Source organism: Alternaria arbusti, assembly GCF_024043155.1.
Source record: "Alternaria arbusti strain BMP 1465 chromosome Unknown scaffold_13, whole genome shotgun sequence".
Classification (NCBI taxonomy): domain Eukaryota; kingdom Fungi; phylum Ascomycota; class Dothideomycetes; order Pleosporales; family Pleosporaceae; genus Alternaria; species Alternaria arbusti.
Window position 1 is genome coordinate 615,570 of NW_026249953.1, and position 17,380 is coordinate 632,949.

The window sequence follows — 17,380 nt, forward strand, 5'->3', positions numbered from 1 at the left end:
GGTGATTATTCGCCTCGGTAGCTGGTCGCGACGCCATTGGCCCGTCACGCTCAGCATAACCAAGAGGGACGTCCAGAAGCCTTTGCCTGCTGCTTCTAGCTCCTTGTCCGACGCACCTTTACTGCATGCGTCCTCGCTCCGGGCATATCTGTGCACTTAATTCTACGATATAACCTGTGCGCCTTGCCCTGGGTTCGTGCGTGTAGCCCAAGCAGTACACCTAGGTGGCATCGCGTGCCTAGCGAGATTCCGAATACCATCAACACCAACTCTATCGCAGCTTTGCGCCGACGATAGGCACGCCCAGAGCTCCGAGGGCCGATTCTCGCGATAAAGTTTAGCACAACCGTTGGGCATTGACCTCATCGGACCACAGAAAAACCCCAGCGGCCCCCAGACCCTCTGCCTCTGCCGCACCCTGTTTGCGCCTGCCTGGCCAACACCTTCACCTCACCCACCACCCGCCCATTGAGTGCTGCCACCACCTGCCCCTCCACCCGCGCATCGTCTCCCGCCGCCACGCCCACCATGTCCGGCGCAGGCCCTTCCCTCCACCCCGGCGACTGGCCGTCGAGGGCTGTCCTCCAGTTCCCTCCCGATGCCGCGCCCTCGCCCATTCCGCCGCCATGGTCGGGCGAGTCGACCTTCCAGAACCCCTTCCCCATCCCCGAAGACATCTACCAGGGCGCGCTGTCGTACAAGGTCCCGCTGACCATCGCCTCCGTCTATTTCGTGGCCGTGACGTACGTCAACTGGTACAACCGCCAGCACGGTAACAAGCCGTGGAGGATCGCCAAAACCCGCCCCTTCTACGCCTTTGTCATCTTCCACAATGTCTTCCTCGCCGTCTACTCGGCCGTGACGTGCGTGGCCATGATCCGCTGCCTCAAGCACTCGTTCCCTCACTACAGCGAGCCCAACGCCGTTGTCGGCACCATCGACGCCCTCTGCAAGATCCACGGCCCCCGCGGCCTGGGCGACGCCGTCACCTACAGCAACGTCAACGACAGCTGGAGCAGCCTCAATTCCAAGGTTCAGATTGGCCCCAACGGCCTGCCCGACACCACCGACGTTGGCAGGATCTGGAACGAGGGTCTCGCTTTCTGGGGCTGGTGGTTCTACCTCTCCAAGTTCTACGAGGTCCTTGACACGGCCATTATTCTCGCAAAGGGCAAGCGCAGTACTACCCTCCAGAAGTACCACCATGCCGGCGCTATGTTGTCCATGTGGGCTGGTATGCGCTTCATGTCGCCTCCTATCTGGATGTTTGCCACGGTCAACTCTGGAATCCACGCCATGATGGTAAGCAGCTTTTTTAAAACACACAGAAAACCCTCACTAACATCGTTTAGTACACCTACTACACCGTCTCTGCGCTCGGCTACCGCGTCCCCAACATCGTCAAGCGAACTCTCACCACCCTCCAAATCACCCAGTTCCTCGTCGGATCCGCCTTCGCCGCTATCCACCTCTTCATCTCCTACACCGTCCCCGTTTCGGTCGCATACAAGGTTGCTGAGAAGGTCGCGCCCAAGGTGGTCTCGTCCAGCGTGTCATCCGCAGTTGCCTCTGCTACCGAGTCGGTTGCCGAAGCTCTGCCCACCGTGACTGGTGTTGCTGTGGCCTTCCTGAGGAAGCTCATCTACCGCGCCGCTGGCGATGAAGGTCTCGCAGAGAACATCCCCGTCCCTGGCCAGCCCATCCCCGTTCGCCAGCCGCAGCAAGTCATTGCCGGAGAGCCTGCGCCCACCCACAACGCAGTCCACGACTTCTTCCACCCCCACGAGACAGTCGAGAGGACCTTCTACCGCACCGAGTACCAGACCGTTCCCTGCGTCGACACCTCGGGCCAAGCCTTCGCCATCTACGTCAACCTGATCTACCTCGCCCCGCTCACCATTCTCTTCATGCGCTTCTTCTTCAAGTCGTACCTCCGCCGCTCCACCCCCAACTCCAAGCAGAACTTCAAGCACCGCACCATCTCCGACGCCGCCGGTGACGCCAGCCGCAACGTAGAGCGCGAACTCGACTCTCTCGACAAATCCGCCGAAGACGCCATCTCTTCGGGCGTGAACCGCGCTAGAGACGCCGTCCGCGGAAGGAAGCCCGCAAACGGCCACATCAAAGACGAGCGCAAGGGCAGCATGTCCCCCGCCAACCAAAAGTTCCTCGAAAATGTAAACCGCCGCGTGAGCCAGAAACTGCAAGAACTTGACGAGGGCGCTGATGCGACGAGCAAGAAGGCTAGGCAGATTGCTAAGGAGCTTGTTGGTAAGGCTGAGGCTGCTGGCGAGAAGCTCGAGCAGGCGTACGAGGACAACGAGGAGGATGTCAAGGAGAAGGAGAAGGAGAATGCGAATGGTAACAAGGAGAAGATGGACCGCAATCGCAGTCCGAGCAAGTTGCCGCGCAAGCAGCAAAACAAGAAGAATGGCCCGAGTGACGAGCAGGTCGCTAAGCCGGAGAAGGAGGCTGAGCCTAAGGATTTGAAGAATACACTTGGGGAGAAGGACGGTAAGGGTCTTTTCTAGATGAGCAGAACTGTTCATCTAGGTCGCCAGTGAGCCACAAACCACAACAGGCTCAGTCCTGTGTAAGCAGCATGCCGACTTCGGCTTCACGCTGTCTCTCCTGCCTCTAGGGCTGGAAAGCAAATTTTCCTAGGCGCCCTGTTATAGATCGCGAGATATCCGGTCACATATGTATCTGTATCTTGCTTTTTGAGGGAATCGATGTCATGCCGGACATTTATACACAACTAAAAGCTGGGAGGAAAGGTATATCCAAATGTACGAGAGATGATGGAAATGGAAGGACAGGATAGGGAAGGAATGGAATGGAAGGGATGGCGTAGGCTATGGAATCTAAATTTTTTATTTCTTCATCGTTGCTTGGTACTTGATACTTTGAAATGTCTTGAATGTTAATGCTGACATTCGGTTACTCCATGCCAGATTCCTCGATTATTGTCTCTTTTGATGTTCAATGCCGTGGTGTGAAGGAACTAGCTGACAGATCGCTCGCTCGGTGCGTTCCTAGTTCCATCACTCCACTCAACGCCCGATGTTATCTAATACCCCCCATCCCTCCTCCACCCATCCCCATCCCCATAACCCCCCCACCCAACTCCAACACCTCCTCCCTCCTCTTCCTCTCCTTCTTCTCTCTCCTAACCATCTCCTGCAATCCACTTCCTTCTATCCTCGCCGTCACGCCCTTGTGTCCCTGCCCACCACCACCACTCCCCTTAAACCCGTCTTCGTCGTTGCGAGCGAAGATTTGCAAGCCGCGCAAATGCGTATCCTTTCCATTCTGATGGTTCTCCAATATCTTGATTTGAACCAGATGCGCTCGTAGCACTGGTAACTTTGGCGTTGAGAAAGTATTGGAGGGAGCGGGGCGGGGAGCGGGGTTGGGTGAGAGGGATGCGAAAGGGGCGCGGGGGTGGGGACGAGGGAGTGTTTGTGGTTGTGTTTGAGGGGGGATGGGCGTGGATGGGGGGTGGTTTTGGGTTGGTGTGACGGTGGGGTTTGGGTGGAGGTTTGCGCGGCGGGTGCGGGTGCGGGTGCCTGGTGGAGGGGGTTGTGACTGTTGGGTGGGTTGGGGGGTGTCGTATGATGGATAGGGAGGTATAGGCGTGTCTTGCTGTCCTGGAGTTTGCATATCCAGATCCCCTCCCTGGCCCGGCGCCGCGTTTTCGGAATCAGAAGATGCGTCGTTGCCTCTCCTCCCGCCGTTCAAGTGCAAGGCGTCTGTGAGGAGACGTTGTGGCCGTTCGCCTGCGTTACCTCCATCAGCTTCTTCGTCATCGTCGTCTCCACCCTCATCATCACTATCCGGATCTCCTACCCCCGAGAATTCAGCCCAGATCCATCCCCTCGGACTCTCCAATCGCATCTCGCCCCATTCCTGCAGGTCGTTCAGCCCGCTGCCAGCGAGGAAGATGATCTTCGTAGGCGTATAACTCTCGTCTTGTTCAAAGTCGAGATACAGTCTCAATCCCACAATACGAACGAGTTTGAAGAAGTGGATGTTGAGATAATGAGGCTGTGGTCCATCGGATTGCCAGAAGAGGTTCGTATTCGGATGCCGCAGTTGGGGAATTGAACAGCCTGGTTTAGAAGAAGAGACGGTCCAGGATGCCAGGGTGGAGATTTCGCGGAGGTAAGGTGGTGGGGGATCGAGGTTGGGTAGACTATCTGAGGGGAGGTTTGGGGATGCGAGACCATCTTCTGAACCGAGTTCTTCGTCGCCTTCGTCGTCTTCTTCTTGGTCTTCTTCATCGCCTTCGAGGCCGATTAGGTCGTCGCCAAGTGTTTCGTCGTCGTCGGCGGCGGAGGCATCCTGCTCTTCTTCTTCGACATCTTGGCGACCGTCTAGGTCTGCGTCGCTGGACGTGTCTTGGGCTTCTGGTGGTGAGGGCGGGGGCATGCGATGTTGGTGTGCTTGGCCTCCTCGTCGGCGAAGTGAAGGCGGCATGCTGATCTTCGCTTCCTCAAGTGCTGTAAAGGGACGCTAGATTGACGTCACGAGGTACAGCATGCAAGCTCCGGGGATGGTAGCTAGGGCCCGTGGCGACAGCAAGCAGGGGTGAAGCGCGTCTGAAAGGGTCTGGAGTGTGCTGTATGGCTGCCCTGACCGGACACCTCAGGCAGCTTCCGTGCAAACCTTCGTTCGCAAGTCGCGACTACTCCCGCACCTATCGTCTGTCTAGGCTCGCCTCGGTCCACGGGTATCTGGTATTTGGGATCGTGGCGTCCCTGGCTAAGGCGAATGTGGTAGACCGTGCGGAAAAGTGTTGATCACTCACGTGCATGCGAGCCAGGTACCCAACCGGACGCGAACAGTGCGAACCCAACTTCAGTGTCGATATATTGATGTAGGGGCGATACTCTCCGGTATCCAGGCCTGTTTTTGGTGGCCGATGCGGTTTCTTTTTCTGCGGTTCGCCTCGTGCTGCTTTCTCCGCCAGGGTCATGTTTGCTTGTTTGCGATGGAAGCAGGACTGGAACTGGAAATCTGAAGGTCCAAGCGCCAGGGAGATCACCAATCCCGAGGTCCCTCTCCCTTTCAGACCCACCCTGTGCCTGACACTACCCTCAACGCCCCCCCACCGACTCCCCCGCACGCATACTGTATGTTTCGCGTCCGCTTATAATCGTCTGCCTGCATACTTGCCATGCATATACTCCTAATCCAGTGTCGGAGAAGACCCCGTAGAGCCCAACATGGGGCGGCAACGCTAGGCAGCGTCCCCGCAGCGCCGCCGTCTACACTACGAGTAACGATAGCTCAAGGTTCGGATTCGCCTCAGCCGTCAGATTAGAGTTTTGGATACAGCTCCAGAGCTCCTCACAGGATGGAGAAGGCCGCTGGTGGGCAATAGTCTACTGGGAACTTGATAGACTGGCTGGGCCGCTGTGCATGCTACTACAAGCCATAGTCAACCAAACTCGACTCAACATAATGATGCGGGATACTAAACCGGTTCTTCCCTTCGATGCAGGTCCCGCCGTTTCTTGTTGTATCTTTCTCATGAACGACCATACGTTGCTCTCTTCGAGCAACACGCTACTCTCGTTTGATACCACTGCGCAACGTTGCTTTGCGTCAGCTTGACATTCGGTCCAGCTCTCGACACCATGGTGCACAGCTCAGCCGACCTGGCGATGGCCGCCGAACAGCAACAACGGATTACCATTGCCTTCCTGGTTGTGTCCTGGATATTCATTCTGCTCAGGATATGGACTCGCACATGTATCATCCGCAGCTTTGGCTGGGACGATGCCGTCATGCTGCTTGCCGGTGTAGGTTCTTGTCACCCCTGCCGAGTGATCAATGACTAATATTAACAGTTGACTTTCACTTTGTTCTGCGGATCAGTTTGGTTGGTTGAAGCATCTGGCGGAACCAGCGAGATTACCAGTGCAGATGAGTTGCAGAAGGTGACAAAGGTGCGTATTCTGACTTTGTCGTCGCGAATCATACTAACCATTACAGTGGGTTATTGTGAGAGAAACCGGATATCTCATGGCCATCATGCTGGTCAAGATTTCTCTGGCTATCTTCTTCTCCCGCATCGTCGTCAGGCGCAGTCACTTCATCATCATCTACGTGACCGTCGCTGCCAACATTGTGTCATCGATGTCTGCATTCTTCTACGTCATCTTCCGATGCGGACCCAACTTGGAGAAGTACGCAGTCAACGAGATCATCGGTCGCTGCCAATCGCGGCAGGTCGACTATTTCTTTGCCTATCAACAAGGTATGTGGCGCGAATGAATTGTTTACACACAAGCTTACGAAGTACTCCACAGCGACCTTTAGTACATTGACAGACGTCGTCTTCTTCTTATTACCCATCCCCATTCTATGGTACGCCAACATGGATCTGCGGCACAAATTCTCCGTCGGCTTTATCCTATCCCTCGCAGCTCTGTACGTCTCGACTAAAGCCACTCTCAAACCGCTCTACTAACATATCACAGTGGCTGCATCTGCTCCGGAATCCGCTTCCCTTACATAACCGGTCTAACAGAACTCGAAGACTTCTTCTGGGACGTGACCAACGTGTCCATATGGAGTACCGTCGAATGCGGCACATGCATCATCGTCGGCTGCATGGCAACCCTCCGCCCACTCATGAAAATGGGAATCTCAAGAGCACGCGACATGACCACCAGGGACGGAAGCAGGAGCGGCACAATGAAGAGCACGCGAGCATCTCCACGAACAACGAACCACTCCCTGTCCCAACTCAACTTGCATGCAACGCCGCAGAACAACCTCCTACTCGCGGAGCTGGGCATACAATACACCGGCATCGAAAAGAAGGCTTCTTCATCACCAAAACTGGAATCGATGTACGAAGCAAAGACTATAACGCGCCCAAACACCGCGGCAACACCCCTCCCGTCAGACATGGGCTACACGAAACGCAGCAGCGCTGACCCTATCCTCACTCGCACCTCGTCCGACGCAACAGACCTCCCTTTATGGAAGGCGCCGGAGGAGAAGAAACCACGCCAACCGTCGCGTCTCAGCCTCAGCCGCGCATTACTACACCGCAGCCGGCCCACGAGCGAAGATGTGAACTATGCTGGACCCTTGTCCGATCCCATTTCGCCGCCGCCGAGATATATGGACGCAGGGGATGCGGTTTGAGCATCTCGAAACCGAACGCGAGCTGAACATTGTACATATACACAGACACGACCGTAACGACGCTACGCCTTTCCTTTTTCATTCGTGGAGATCAAAACCAGTCGTTAGATGGACGACAAAGAAAATCAGTTTTATACCCCAATGTATTTTTAGCCAACCCAGAAGACGTCGGATTTAATTACTACGACTGTCAAGACAGTATTCTCAGCCATGTCCGGCAATGCCACTAGTTTTGTCAACGCTGACCTTTGTCGTGACTTGGCTGTGATGCATTTTTCCGTCAAGAAAGTATCCTCAATGTCCCTAGACTGCAAACTATGTAATGGATTGTACCATGGGCGGCCCGCCACCCGGGTTGTCAACGCTAACGCTCGCTGTGGGTTGGAAGTAGTGAATCCTGTACTACGGGTAAACACGGCGGAAGAAGGTTTTCCGTCGTACCAGTACCAGTTACAAGGAAAAGGGGATGAGACTATTGACATGGCATGGCATGCCTTGCAGCATGGTACGATGGCGTCGTGAAGTACGGGGTAATGGGGGGTCATTACCTACCGCCTCAAACTGAAGGCTCCGCATTCTATGGCAGTTCCAATCCGAACGCACATCAGAAAGGAGACATACAACACTAATCCACCACCACCACTCCACCCAAACACGTAGATGACTATATCCCTTTCAAGCACCGATAGACAATTTACCTCGTTTTTGTACAAAACATATGACCATGACTTTCGTTGCTTTTCACCATGATCACCAATGATCCCGCATCCTCATCACCTATCTCCCACCCATAAACTCAGGCTTAAACGCCTTAACACCCCCCGCCTTCATCAGCTCCCTCAACGCCATAGTAGCATACTGGCTACTCGCCAACTGTAACTTGATCACCACAGCAATCTTTTCCTCTCCCGCCTCTTCCTTCTCCTCTCCGTCCTCCATCTGCGCGTCTGCAATCTCTCCCTCCTTCCCATCCTCTTTACCCCCATCTTTCTTTCCAACATCTCTCTCGCGGCCCAGGCTTTGCAAGTCTGTTTGAACAAACTGCTCATCCACCTTCCTATAACTATGAACCTTGAACTCAAGCGGTTGAAGTGGCCGGGCTAGGAACTTCCTATACCCCCCACTCAAACTAACCTCCCTCCAACTCCTCCGCATATTATACGGATCCAACCCCCCACCCTTCTCACTACCCATGAATGTCTTGTAAAACTCTCCAATCTCATTAGTCGGATACTCGACATCGAACCCCGGTTGTGGGAGTACAACGTCCCAGATACTATACTTGCCACTCGCAGCTTCATCAGCAGTAAGCGGACGCGCGCGTTCGAAATCCGCGTCAGGAGCAAGGGAAGAGTCGTCGCCGGAGGGATCGATGATGGGTTCGCCGTCTTGGTCGTGGGTTGCTTTTGGTATTGAGGCTGTACTGCCTTGTTCTTTGTCGCGGTGTTCGTTTACGAGGACGAGGTCGCCTGCGACGACCTTATCGCCGTGGGTAGCCCAGCGTTTGCCTGCTACGCTGTTCCAGACGAGAGATTGATAGGCGTGTACGTACATTAGACGCAGCGTCCGAGGTATCGTCATGAGCGCGCCTTGCCAATCTGTCTTGCGGTCGTAGCGCCCTGATTTGCTGTTGCGTGACGAGAGGTGTTGGATTATGTTTCGCTCCGCGGTGAATTTCCTCGGGAGGAAATCGAGGGCTTCGGTGCCGCTCCCCTTTGTCTTCCAGATGTGCAGGGCGTGGGCGCGGTTGCGGTCGTCTTGCGAGACTAGGGTGGTTGACTCTGAAGGGTTGAGTGCGGCGGCGAGGGCCGTGTCGCTGTATGCGAGAAGGTCTTCCACCGCGCCTTTGAGGTCGTCTTGCAGCATCTTGCGGCCGATGGCGTCGGTGCTGGCGGCGAAGGAGCCGAAGCGTTGGAGACCGTAGTAGTTGATGAAGCCTTTTTGGGAGAAGTCGGTGATGGCTTTGCTGACTACATCATGGGCCAATTTACTTCGCTGAGCAAAGTCCAATCCTTCTTCGCTTTGGAAATGGCAGTCTCGGAGTGTGATGGTGAACTCGTTACCCATCAGGTCTCCTAGCTTTAGGTCGTTGTGGCGATACTCAAAGTCTCCTACGGCGGCATTGAACAGGATCTTGTTGAAGTTCTGGATGCGCTGGGCTAGTTGACGCTTGACACAGACTCTTTGGACGGTACACGCTCGTCTGTCTTTTGTGCCTGCGAAGCCGAAGCCTTTGGCGCCGCAGTTGAGCTTGCTTCCTAGGAACCCTACAACTTCCATTGTATCCTTGTTTTCCTTGTACAGGTTGAAGTGCAAGTATTCTCCACCAAGCTCCTCCCAATCTTGACCTCCTCGTCGGCCTCCCTGGTTCTCGCGATCCTTTGCGCCGCCCTTGCCCTTCTTCTTCTTGCGCTCCGCTGGTGGGGTGGCCTTGATGCGTATAGTCTGATTCTCCTCCATAGCACTCTCGAGTAGGTTGGGGAAGATCCGACGTAGACTCTGGTGAGCTTGGGTGCGCTTGTCCTTGTCGGTTATGGGCGATGATATGACGGCTTTAAAGTCTTTTGCCTTTCGCGATTCTTTTCTCCGTACTTGTCTGACGAGTTTTACGATCTCGTCGGTAGTCTGTTCGCCGAATATCGAGTGTAGGGTATTGCGATCTTCTTCCGGCAACTGTACGGTGTTAGCACCCGCGCAGGACATATGCGTAAAAGCCACGTACCTGTTCTTCAGGCTCTTCCTGAGCTGCTGCAGGTTTCCCGATGATCTGCTCTCCATCATTCTCCGACTCCTTCGGTGCATCCTCAGCCTTCGCTGGTTCCGGCACCGCAAGCGTAGTCTCACCAACAACTCCCGCATCCTGCATAACAGCATCGACCTTCTCCTCAGTCGCTGCCGTACTCTCAGGCTTCTTTTCACCCGCACCATTCGTCTTCTCCACGTCCTCTTTCCCAGCCTTCTTCTTATCCACCACCTCCGTGCTCTTCAAATGCAGCACCTTTCCATCCAACCCGATCTCATTGACCAAAAAATCCGTATACCTCTGCTTCAGCACACCCGTAAAGCCCGGATTATCCGGGCACACATACTCGGTGATACCGGCGCGTACTTCGCGCTCCAGATCCGTGTCAATGGTTGCTGGTGCTGAGGGAATCGGAGCTGTCTGCGGAGCTGATGTCGAGGTAGTGGAGAGCGAGGGAGCGGCATTGTCGTCAAGTCGCGCGCGTTTCGCCGGTCGCGTGGATTCGTCTGACGGTTCAGACATGTTTGCGCACGTGAGAGATGTGGTGGGGAGGTTGTGTGGGAAGGGTAGGTTTTGTAAAGAGGTGAGCTGCGAGATTCTGCGCGGGGAAGTTTTTCCCGAGGACGTGCGCGCGGGGAGGTGAGTTTTGGCGAGGGCCTCACATGTTAACATTAACACTATCTACATACTCTCACGTTGCCAGAACCTGTAATGAGATGGTTCAGACTACCAAAAAGACATCACAGACGAAATATCCAAGCATTGATAATATCACAAAATATTGATTCATCATCTATCTTCTCAACTGCACTCAAAAGAAAAGGTTCCGGCCCAAACTCCTCAATCCTGCCCAGGGGTATAAATAATGCTTCTCGACTTCATACAGCGTATCTTTCAAGCGAGTGTGACATTCCGCCTCTTACATGGGACAAAGACAGAACAACAAGAAAGGATATACATGTTCGTAAAAAAAAACGGGTCCCCAAAGGGAAAAGAAGTGAAGAAGTGTCTATGTCAATGAACATCCATCAAGGATATCCACGTAGTGTTGTCGTAGAGGAAAGATGAGGTATTTATGCCTGAGCAAAGATAGCAAGGGTAGCGCAGAAGTTGGAGCGGTTATCCTCGTCCTTGGCTAGACCCTGACCACCCATGGTGATCATGTTGACGGAAGCCTTGGTGCTCAGACCGAACCAGTTGACGTTTGTCGAGTTGGCAATCTCGTTCATGTCTTGCTGGCAGTTCTGGCCGACGACGCAGTCTTGGTCGTAGTTCTGGAAGAACGAGTAGGTACCCGCGCCGTAGCTCCAGATGCTGTCGCTGCCGTCGGTGACACGGACGGCCCAGGCGGCCTTGGCTTGGCTCATGTCTGGGTCGAAGAACTTGTCGTTCTTGGTGAAGGGAACGGCGGCGGTGGGGTTGGGCTGGTAGTAAGGCGTCTCGGTTTGGATAGCGCCGTAGAAAATGTCCTTTGCGCCGGAGAACTGGTATTGAGACATTTGAGAGTGCTCGGAGGCGGTGCCGTAGAGCCAGACAGGGCCTTGGGATTCGACGAGCATGCCGCGGCCGTTGTAGATGTCGATCTGGGAGTGGTCGTCTTGGTCGAGCTCGTGGTCGGCGGTCCAGAGCCACACGTTCTCGAAGTAGCCGTTGGAGTTCTTGGTGATATGGAGTTGCATGAAGGAGCCGATGCACTCTGGGTTGGGCTCGTGGGTCGCATCGGGGTTCTTCTTGCAGTTCGAGGACTGGAGCTTGGTCCCGGCGTAGCCACCGACACGGAAGTGGACGTCCCAAAGACCGGCTGCGCCGTTCTCGGCGTTGATATTCCACTCCATCAAGATACCACCTGGAGCAGGGCCCTGAGTACCGATGATGAGGTCAGAGGCCTCGAAAGAACCCTTGTCGCCGCTCTTAGCACCGATCTGGAAACCAGGCTTGGGGTCGTCCATGTTGGAAAAGAACTCGCCGGTGATGAAGAAAGTGCTGTAGACTTCACCGACCATCTTGACGTTCTTCTCAGCGGGGACGACGACAGTCTTGGTAATGAGGTAGGCACCGTGGTCGACGTGGAGAACCTCGCCTTCCTGGAGACCATCGATAGCAGCCTGGATAGCAGCAGTGTCATCGGTAGCACCGTCACCCTTGGCACCCTTGGACTTAAGGCTGACGAACTTGGAGACGTCGACGTTCTCGTACTGGGGCTTGCTGCGCTCGAACCAGCCGTTGAGACCCTGGAGGCTCTGGGGCTTCACAGGTGCGCCATTGACATCACCCTGAACACGGCCAAGTTGTGCGCCAGCAGCAAGAGCGTTACCCTGAGCCCATGTCTCGACCTTCTTGCCACCCGCAAGGATAGTGTTACCCGTAGCACCAATGACAGCCTTCTCGGAACCGGTGAAGTCGCAGTTGTCAAGGATGAGAGTGCCGCCAGTGGTGGGAATGCTGTTCTCGGTGAAAGACGAGTTGATACCGATGGGAGTGTTCGTGAACTTGCTGTCGAGCAGAAGAACGGAGCCGACAGTCTGGTTGGCGGGGCTGTTGGCCATGTCAAGACCAACCTGGCAGTTGTTGATGAAGATGCTCTTGTATGTGAAGACCCAGTTCCAGTTCTGGAAGATGGCGGTACCGCAGTCATTGAAGGTCATGTTGCGGATGGTGAATTGCTGTGAGCCCATGAAGGCGCCAATGGCGCCACCGTTGAAGGTCAGGTCGGTCATGAAACCACCGGAGCCGTTGTCCTGGAAGATGCCCTTCTGGTCCTTGCCAGCGTCACCCTTGGCCATCTCGAAAACGATGTTCTGGAGACTGGTAGCTTGGGAGACCTGCCAGTGGATACCAGCGGCAGCCTTGGTAGCTGAGATGTCGATGACGAAGTTGCGGACCTGGCGGTAGAAGTTGTTCTGGTTGGTGTACCAGTTGGCGCCGTCGCCGCCTGGGATGTAGGGATCGGCATCGATCAAACCCATTCCCTCGAAGTCCGCGGTGGCTTTGAGAACAGGCATGTTCAATGGGTCACCGACGAACTGGGTGTAGTAGTATTGAATGATGGGCTTGCTGATCATGTAGGTACCGGCGGGGAAGTAGATGAGTGCCGGTGTGGTGGTGGTGGAGTCGCAGCCCTCGCCGCAACGCTCGCCGTCGGCAATGATCTTGTTGATGATTTCGGTATCGTCAGTGGATCCGTCACCCTTGGCTCCAAGCTCCTTGACATTGCGGAAGACCTTGTAGGACTCTGGGTTGGGGTTGAAGGGAGCCTGGCCCTGGCGCTTGATGGTCTCGAGCCAGTAGCCGGAAGCACCACCTGGTGCTGCCGGTGCCGGTGCTGCTGATGGGGCTGGGACTGGTGCGTATGAAGGAGCAGGTGCTTGCGCAACAGGCACAGCAGTGGAAGGAGTGGCGGAAAGGAGGACGCGCAGCGTCAGAAGAAGCGCTCCAGCGCTAAAGGCAACCATGATGGCAGTGCGTTTGTTGAAGTTCGGAGTTGCTAGATGAAGAAGTTTCGACTTGAAAGACTGGAAGTACCGTTGTCAGTTGGCCGGCAAAAGACGTTGATAGTGTTGTTGGATCGTTGAGTAGAAAGATTGCAAGTTTGCAGAAGTGGTGGTAAGGTTGGCTAGCAACGAAGGAAGAAGAATGTAGTAATGTTGTTGTGAGAAGATGACTCTACACAATAGAAATGAATGACAGAGAACAATAAGAACTGACGGCACACAATGAGTGCTGGTAGCTGACAATCGCCTGCGTGAAGGGAAAAAGTGAATGGGGGCGCCGCCGCATAGTATATGTACAGCAGTTCATTCAGGAAGGGGACTTACAATAGGATCGGGGCGCCAATCAACGTTGTCGAAACGCCTTGTTTCAAGTTTCGGGTAGCCGGGGTGTGATGTTCGCTGTGCTGTGCTCGATTCATGTTCCCCGGCATTCAGTAGGCATTTTATATCCTCGTCGTCGCTGTGATACCCACGCTCTTGTGCCATCTCTTCATCGTGGGCGTTCATCCTCCCCGATTCACAAAGCAGTCCTCCATCCTCCCTTGCCTCCTGACGACCGCTTGCGGCCATGTTTTGAAGCCGCATTCCACGCCCGCAGACAAGTGCCGGCTCGTGGTTGCGTGCCTGTGACCCTGCCGGCGTCGCGTGCGTCCAAAATTACCTAGGGTCTCCACTAGCCAGGCCCACAAGACTGTACCCGTTGTATCCCTTTCTCCGCGTGAAACAAGCGGGAGACGATGGCCAGTGAGTGGATGGGGAGGGTAGAAGGCGGCGAGGCGAGCGTTTGTTCCTGAAGGGAAATCAGGGATGTGGTTGGTAGCGCCACAACCGATGCCCGGATGTGAGACGGCGCTGAAACGCCAGGCCATCGACAGGCCCTCGCTCGCCCGCCGCGCAGATAAAGCATTTGCCAGCGCGTCAACGCCACGCGCGACTTTCTCTGCAATTCGACGCGACGGCCCGGCAGGAGATCGTGGATACACTGCGATGCGCCGGGCTCCATCCAAGAGGCGCTTGAGAGTCATGCCAAAGTGTGGTGGTCTGCATTGTACTCGACCACGACGTCGCTGTTCGCCTCGGCACGCGCATCATAGACATGTTGGCCATGTGCCTCCACATGCCGATAACACACAGACATATAGTCAAATAGTGCCATTCTCGAGCGTTGTGCGCAACATAGCACGAGTCTTGCGGACAAAAAAGCTCGAACCGAACACCACCCCGATCGCTATCCTGGACGTGACGAGTTCCGAAAGTTTCTTTTGCACCAGTGCAAGACATCAACCATGGCGGCACTACGCTATGCTGTGCCCGATGACTGCCTGAGGGTGCATACCCAACGGTCACTGCGTTTCGCGCCGCCACTCGACACCGGGTATAATGCTCTTCATTTCGTTCAGGGTGTCGCTGTGGGGCATGATGGTGTTTCGACGAAACCGCGTCCGTCTATCCAGTGCGATCTTACAAGCATCAATCCATTTATTTCATCGTAGTAATTAGGTATGCACCAATGGAGTAGACAGATAGCGCTCGCGAGACATCCACCACCTCCCCTCCGCCTCCCCCACCCACCCTGGACGTTTCGACGAAACCCCATCCGTCCATCTAGAGCAAGCCCGCGGCTGGCCTCGCAGATCCCTCATGCTTAACGCAACCTCTATTACTGCATTTCGACGAATAGCATTGTGCAAGACCAGAATCACATGACATAGTCCCTACAGTCGTGAAAGTTTCTGTGTGATCTAGATTGAGGCTGATAGGATGGCGATTCACCTCAGAGCAGCGGTCTTCCGTCCCATTCGCCTTTCCTTCCCTTCACTCAATCACCACAGACCCTTCGCGTCTTCTTCTTGAGCAGCCTCCCTCTGAGTTGCCTGTCCTCCATTGGCCTCTTCCTTTAACATGCGGTTAATGACTGTGGCGAGTCTTTCAATGCCCTCGGCAAGCATGTCTTCCTCTTCCCACTAGCAATGGATTAGTATCGGTTCGGAGACCCAATCGAGACGTATGTACTGACCGCAAAACAAACCCTGATGTCGTTGCTGAATGACGTGCCTTCATGGCCGGTGTCGCCGGGTACCTGCGTCTGTCAGTTGGGCGTACATGGCTGCGGAGCAGCATACTCACTTCGAACATTTCGCCCTACACAAGTGTCGTGGTTAGCTTTACCCATGATGTGGACTCGGGACGTGGACATGATCGTAATCGTGGCTTGTACTCACCTGTGCGACGGCTAGGTTCTCTTCTTCCTTTGCGCGCTGTGCTACCACTGCGCCTTTTAGCGGCGATGGCAACGTCAGCCAGATGAAGTAGCCGCCGACGACCTCGCGATCGGTTTGGGGGATGCCGACTCCCAGTGGGATGAGGTGTTTGTTGATGGCTTCCACCATTCGGCGGTACCGGTTACCGTAGGTTGGCTGGAGTCTGTCGTACACGTAGCGTTGGAGCTCTCCTGTTTCCAGTGTCTCGGCCACAAAGCAGGCTGTCAGCTGGCTGGGTGCTCCGCCCGAACGGCTGGATCCTCTGGAACACGTTAGCTGTCATGCCGGATGGAGCGAGACATGGCCGTGGTATCGGGTTTCCAAATCGATCTGAGCGTAATAGTTTCGATCTCGGGTATCTCAGACGCGGCATGAGTGATAGCGCATGGCGACAGAGACAGATGACGAGATCTTCAGAAAACATGCTTACGTTTGCGAAACACCATACGCCATCTTGGGCGTTCCTTCACACCATCCCGTCCGCAAGCCAGGGCCGAAGATCTTGGAAAACGATCCATTCGAGACTGCATTGCCGAAGCCATCTGCGCCTTGTCTTTCGGCGCCGCCGTCCAGGTATCTGTCGATGTCGACAATCCGGGGCAAACCGGCTTTCTCAATGGACAGCGTACTAGGACTGAGACTTGACGGCCATTGCAGGAAGTCATATACGTCGTCTGTAATGATAAGGGCATCGTACTCTCGCGCCAAACGTACCAACTCCTCTCTACGCTTTAGACTCATAGTCTTGGAGCTAGGATTTGAGAAGCCTGGAACCGCGTAGATGACATGTTTGTAGATCTTATTTGAAGGCCTTGGAGGTTTGAATTGCTGGCAATGTTAGTAGCCATACGGCGGTGAATACCCCGACATGCAGTCGCAGTAGATTTTCATGAGACACGATCATGGTAGGCTTAAGGTCCCAGACCGTCCAAGTATTGACAGCGACTCACCGGCTCATTATTACTCTCAGATCTCGCCTTCTCTTCACTCAACTTAATCTGACTCCTCAGATACGCGATATCAATCCCCTCCTCGTCCTCAGGCACGGCCCTCAGCTTTTTGTGGAACCCAGCATCCTCGAATATACGGAAAGCAAGCATATACGCCGGAGCAACGATCCACACATTCCGCGTATACACCGGATCTGTAAAGTCCTGAAGCAGGCAAGCTAGATTCTGGGATGCCCCACCAGAGATGCATATGCGGTCTTCGGATACCGGGTCCGCGGGCTTATAGAACGTCGTGAGCCATTGCGCGATGTTGTTCTTCAGCCGCGGGTCACCCGAATCGGGTCCATAGCACATGGCCGGGTACGCAATGGGCTTCTTCTGGAGGACATTGTGGGCTGCTTTGTCGAGCAGTTGCGTTGGAAGTAAAGACACGTTTGGCCATCTGGTGCTGTTAGCGATTACTCTATTGGCCGCGTCATGTCCCAAAAGGGTAGCGGGTTTGCATGAAAGGCAGGGGCACGTGCCCTCTCAGCAAATTGATCAGCTTCTTGGAGCTAGTCTTGGAGCCGACGACGTCCGGTAGGGCGAACGTCTTGAGTATCTGGTCCGCGATAGTTTGGCCGCCGCCCATATTGGATTCTGTATTGGATGCTGATGAAGCCGTGGCGGCGTCGGAACACGGCTGCGTACCGAAGTGGCTGGTGCGCAGTTATGGGGCGGAGTGGACTCAGGCCAGCAGTAATAACGTGAGCGTGCCGCGATTATATCAGA

General features: G+C 54.9%; 6 protein-coding genes across 6 annotated transcripts; 2 read left to right on the plus strand and 4 right to left on the minus strand.

Moving 5' to 3' along the window:
* Positions 1-528: 528 nt before the first annotated feature.
* Positions 529-2,531, plus strand: J4E86_008485 (uncharacterized protein; the record flags this gene model as incomplete). Its single annotated transcript, XM_051448996.1, has 2 exons — positions 529-1,302; positions 1,353-2,531. The coding sequence occupies 2 exons, from the start codon at positions 529-531 to the stop codon at positions 2,529-2,531; spliced, it is 1,953 nt and encodes a 650-aa protein (XP_051299993.1).
* Positions 2,532-3,066: 535 nt separating this feature from the next.
* On the minus strand, positions 3,067-4,978 carry J4E86_008486 (uncharacterized protein; the record flags this gene model as incomplete). Its single annotated transcript, XM_051448997.1, has 3 exons — positions 3,067-4,502; positions 4,700-4,760; positions 4,811-4,978. 3 exons carry the CDS (start codon positions 4,976-4,978, stop codon positions 3,067-3,069), a joined length of 1,665 nt encoding a protein of 554 aa, XP_051299994.1.
* Positions 4,979-5,642: 664 nt separating this feature from the next.
* J4E86_008487 (uncharacterized protein) lies at positions 5,643-7,164 on the plus strand (the record flags this gene model as incomplete). The annotated part of the gene is made up of 5 exons (XM_051448998.1): positions 5,643-5,807; positions 5,856-5,954; positions 6,001-6,265; positions 6,339-6,438; positions 6,489-7,164. 5 exons carry the CDS (start codon positions 5,643-5,645, stop codon positions 7,162-7,164), a joined length of 1,305 nt encoding a protein of 434 aa, XP_051299995.1.
* A 777-nt stretch (positions 7,165-7,941) lies between these two features.
* On the minus strand, positions 7,942-10,429 carry J4E86_008488 (uncharacterized protein; the record flags this gene model as incomplete). Its single annotated transcript, XM_051448999.1, has 2 exons — positions 7,942-9,837; positions 9,887-10,429. 2 exons carry the CDS (start codon positions 10,427-10,429, stop codon positions 7,942-7,944), a joined length of 2,439 nt encoding a protein of 812 aa, XP_051299996.1.
* A 551-nt stretch (positions 10,430-10,980) lies between these two features.
* Positions 10,981-13,968, minus strand: J4E86_008489 (uncharacterized protein; the record flags this gene model as incomplete). Its single annotated transcript, XM_051449000.1, has 2 exons — positions 10,981-13,419; positions 13,723-13,968. The coding sequence occupies 2 exons, from the start codon at positions 13,966-13,968 to the stop codon at positions 10,981-10,983; spliced, it is 2,685 nt and encodes an 894-aa protein (XP_051299997.1).
* A 1,253-nt stretch (positions 13,969-15,221) lies between these two features.
* Positions 15,222-17,240, minus strand: J4E86_008490 (uncharacterized protein; the record flags this gene model as incomplete). The annotated part of the gene is made up of 6 exons (XM_051449001.1): positions 15,222-15,362; positions 15,416-15,478; positions 15,621-15,921; positions 16,090-16,487; positions 16,610-16,987; positions 17,130-17,240. 6 exons carry the CDS (start codon positions 17,238-17,240, stop codon positions 15,222-15,224), a joined length of 1,392 nt encoding a protein of 463 aa, XP_051299998.1.
* Between the last annotated feature and the right edge of the window lie 140 nt (positions 17,241-17,380).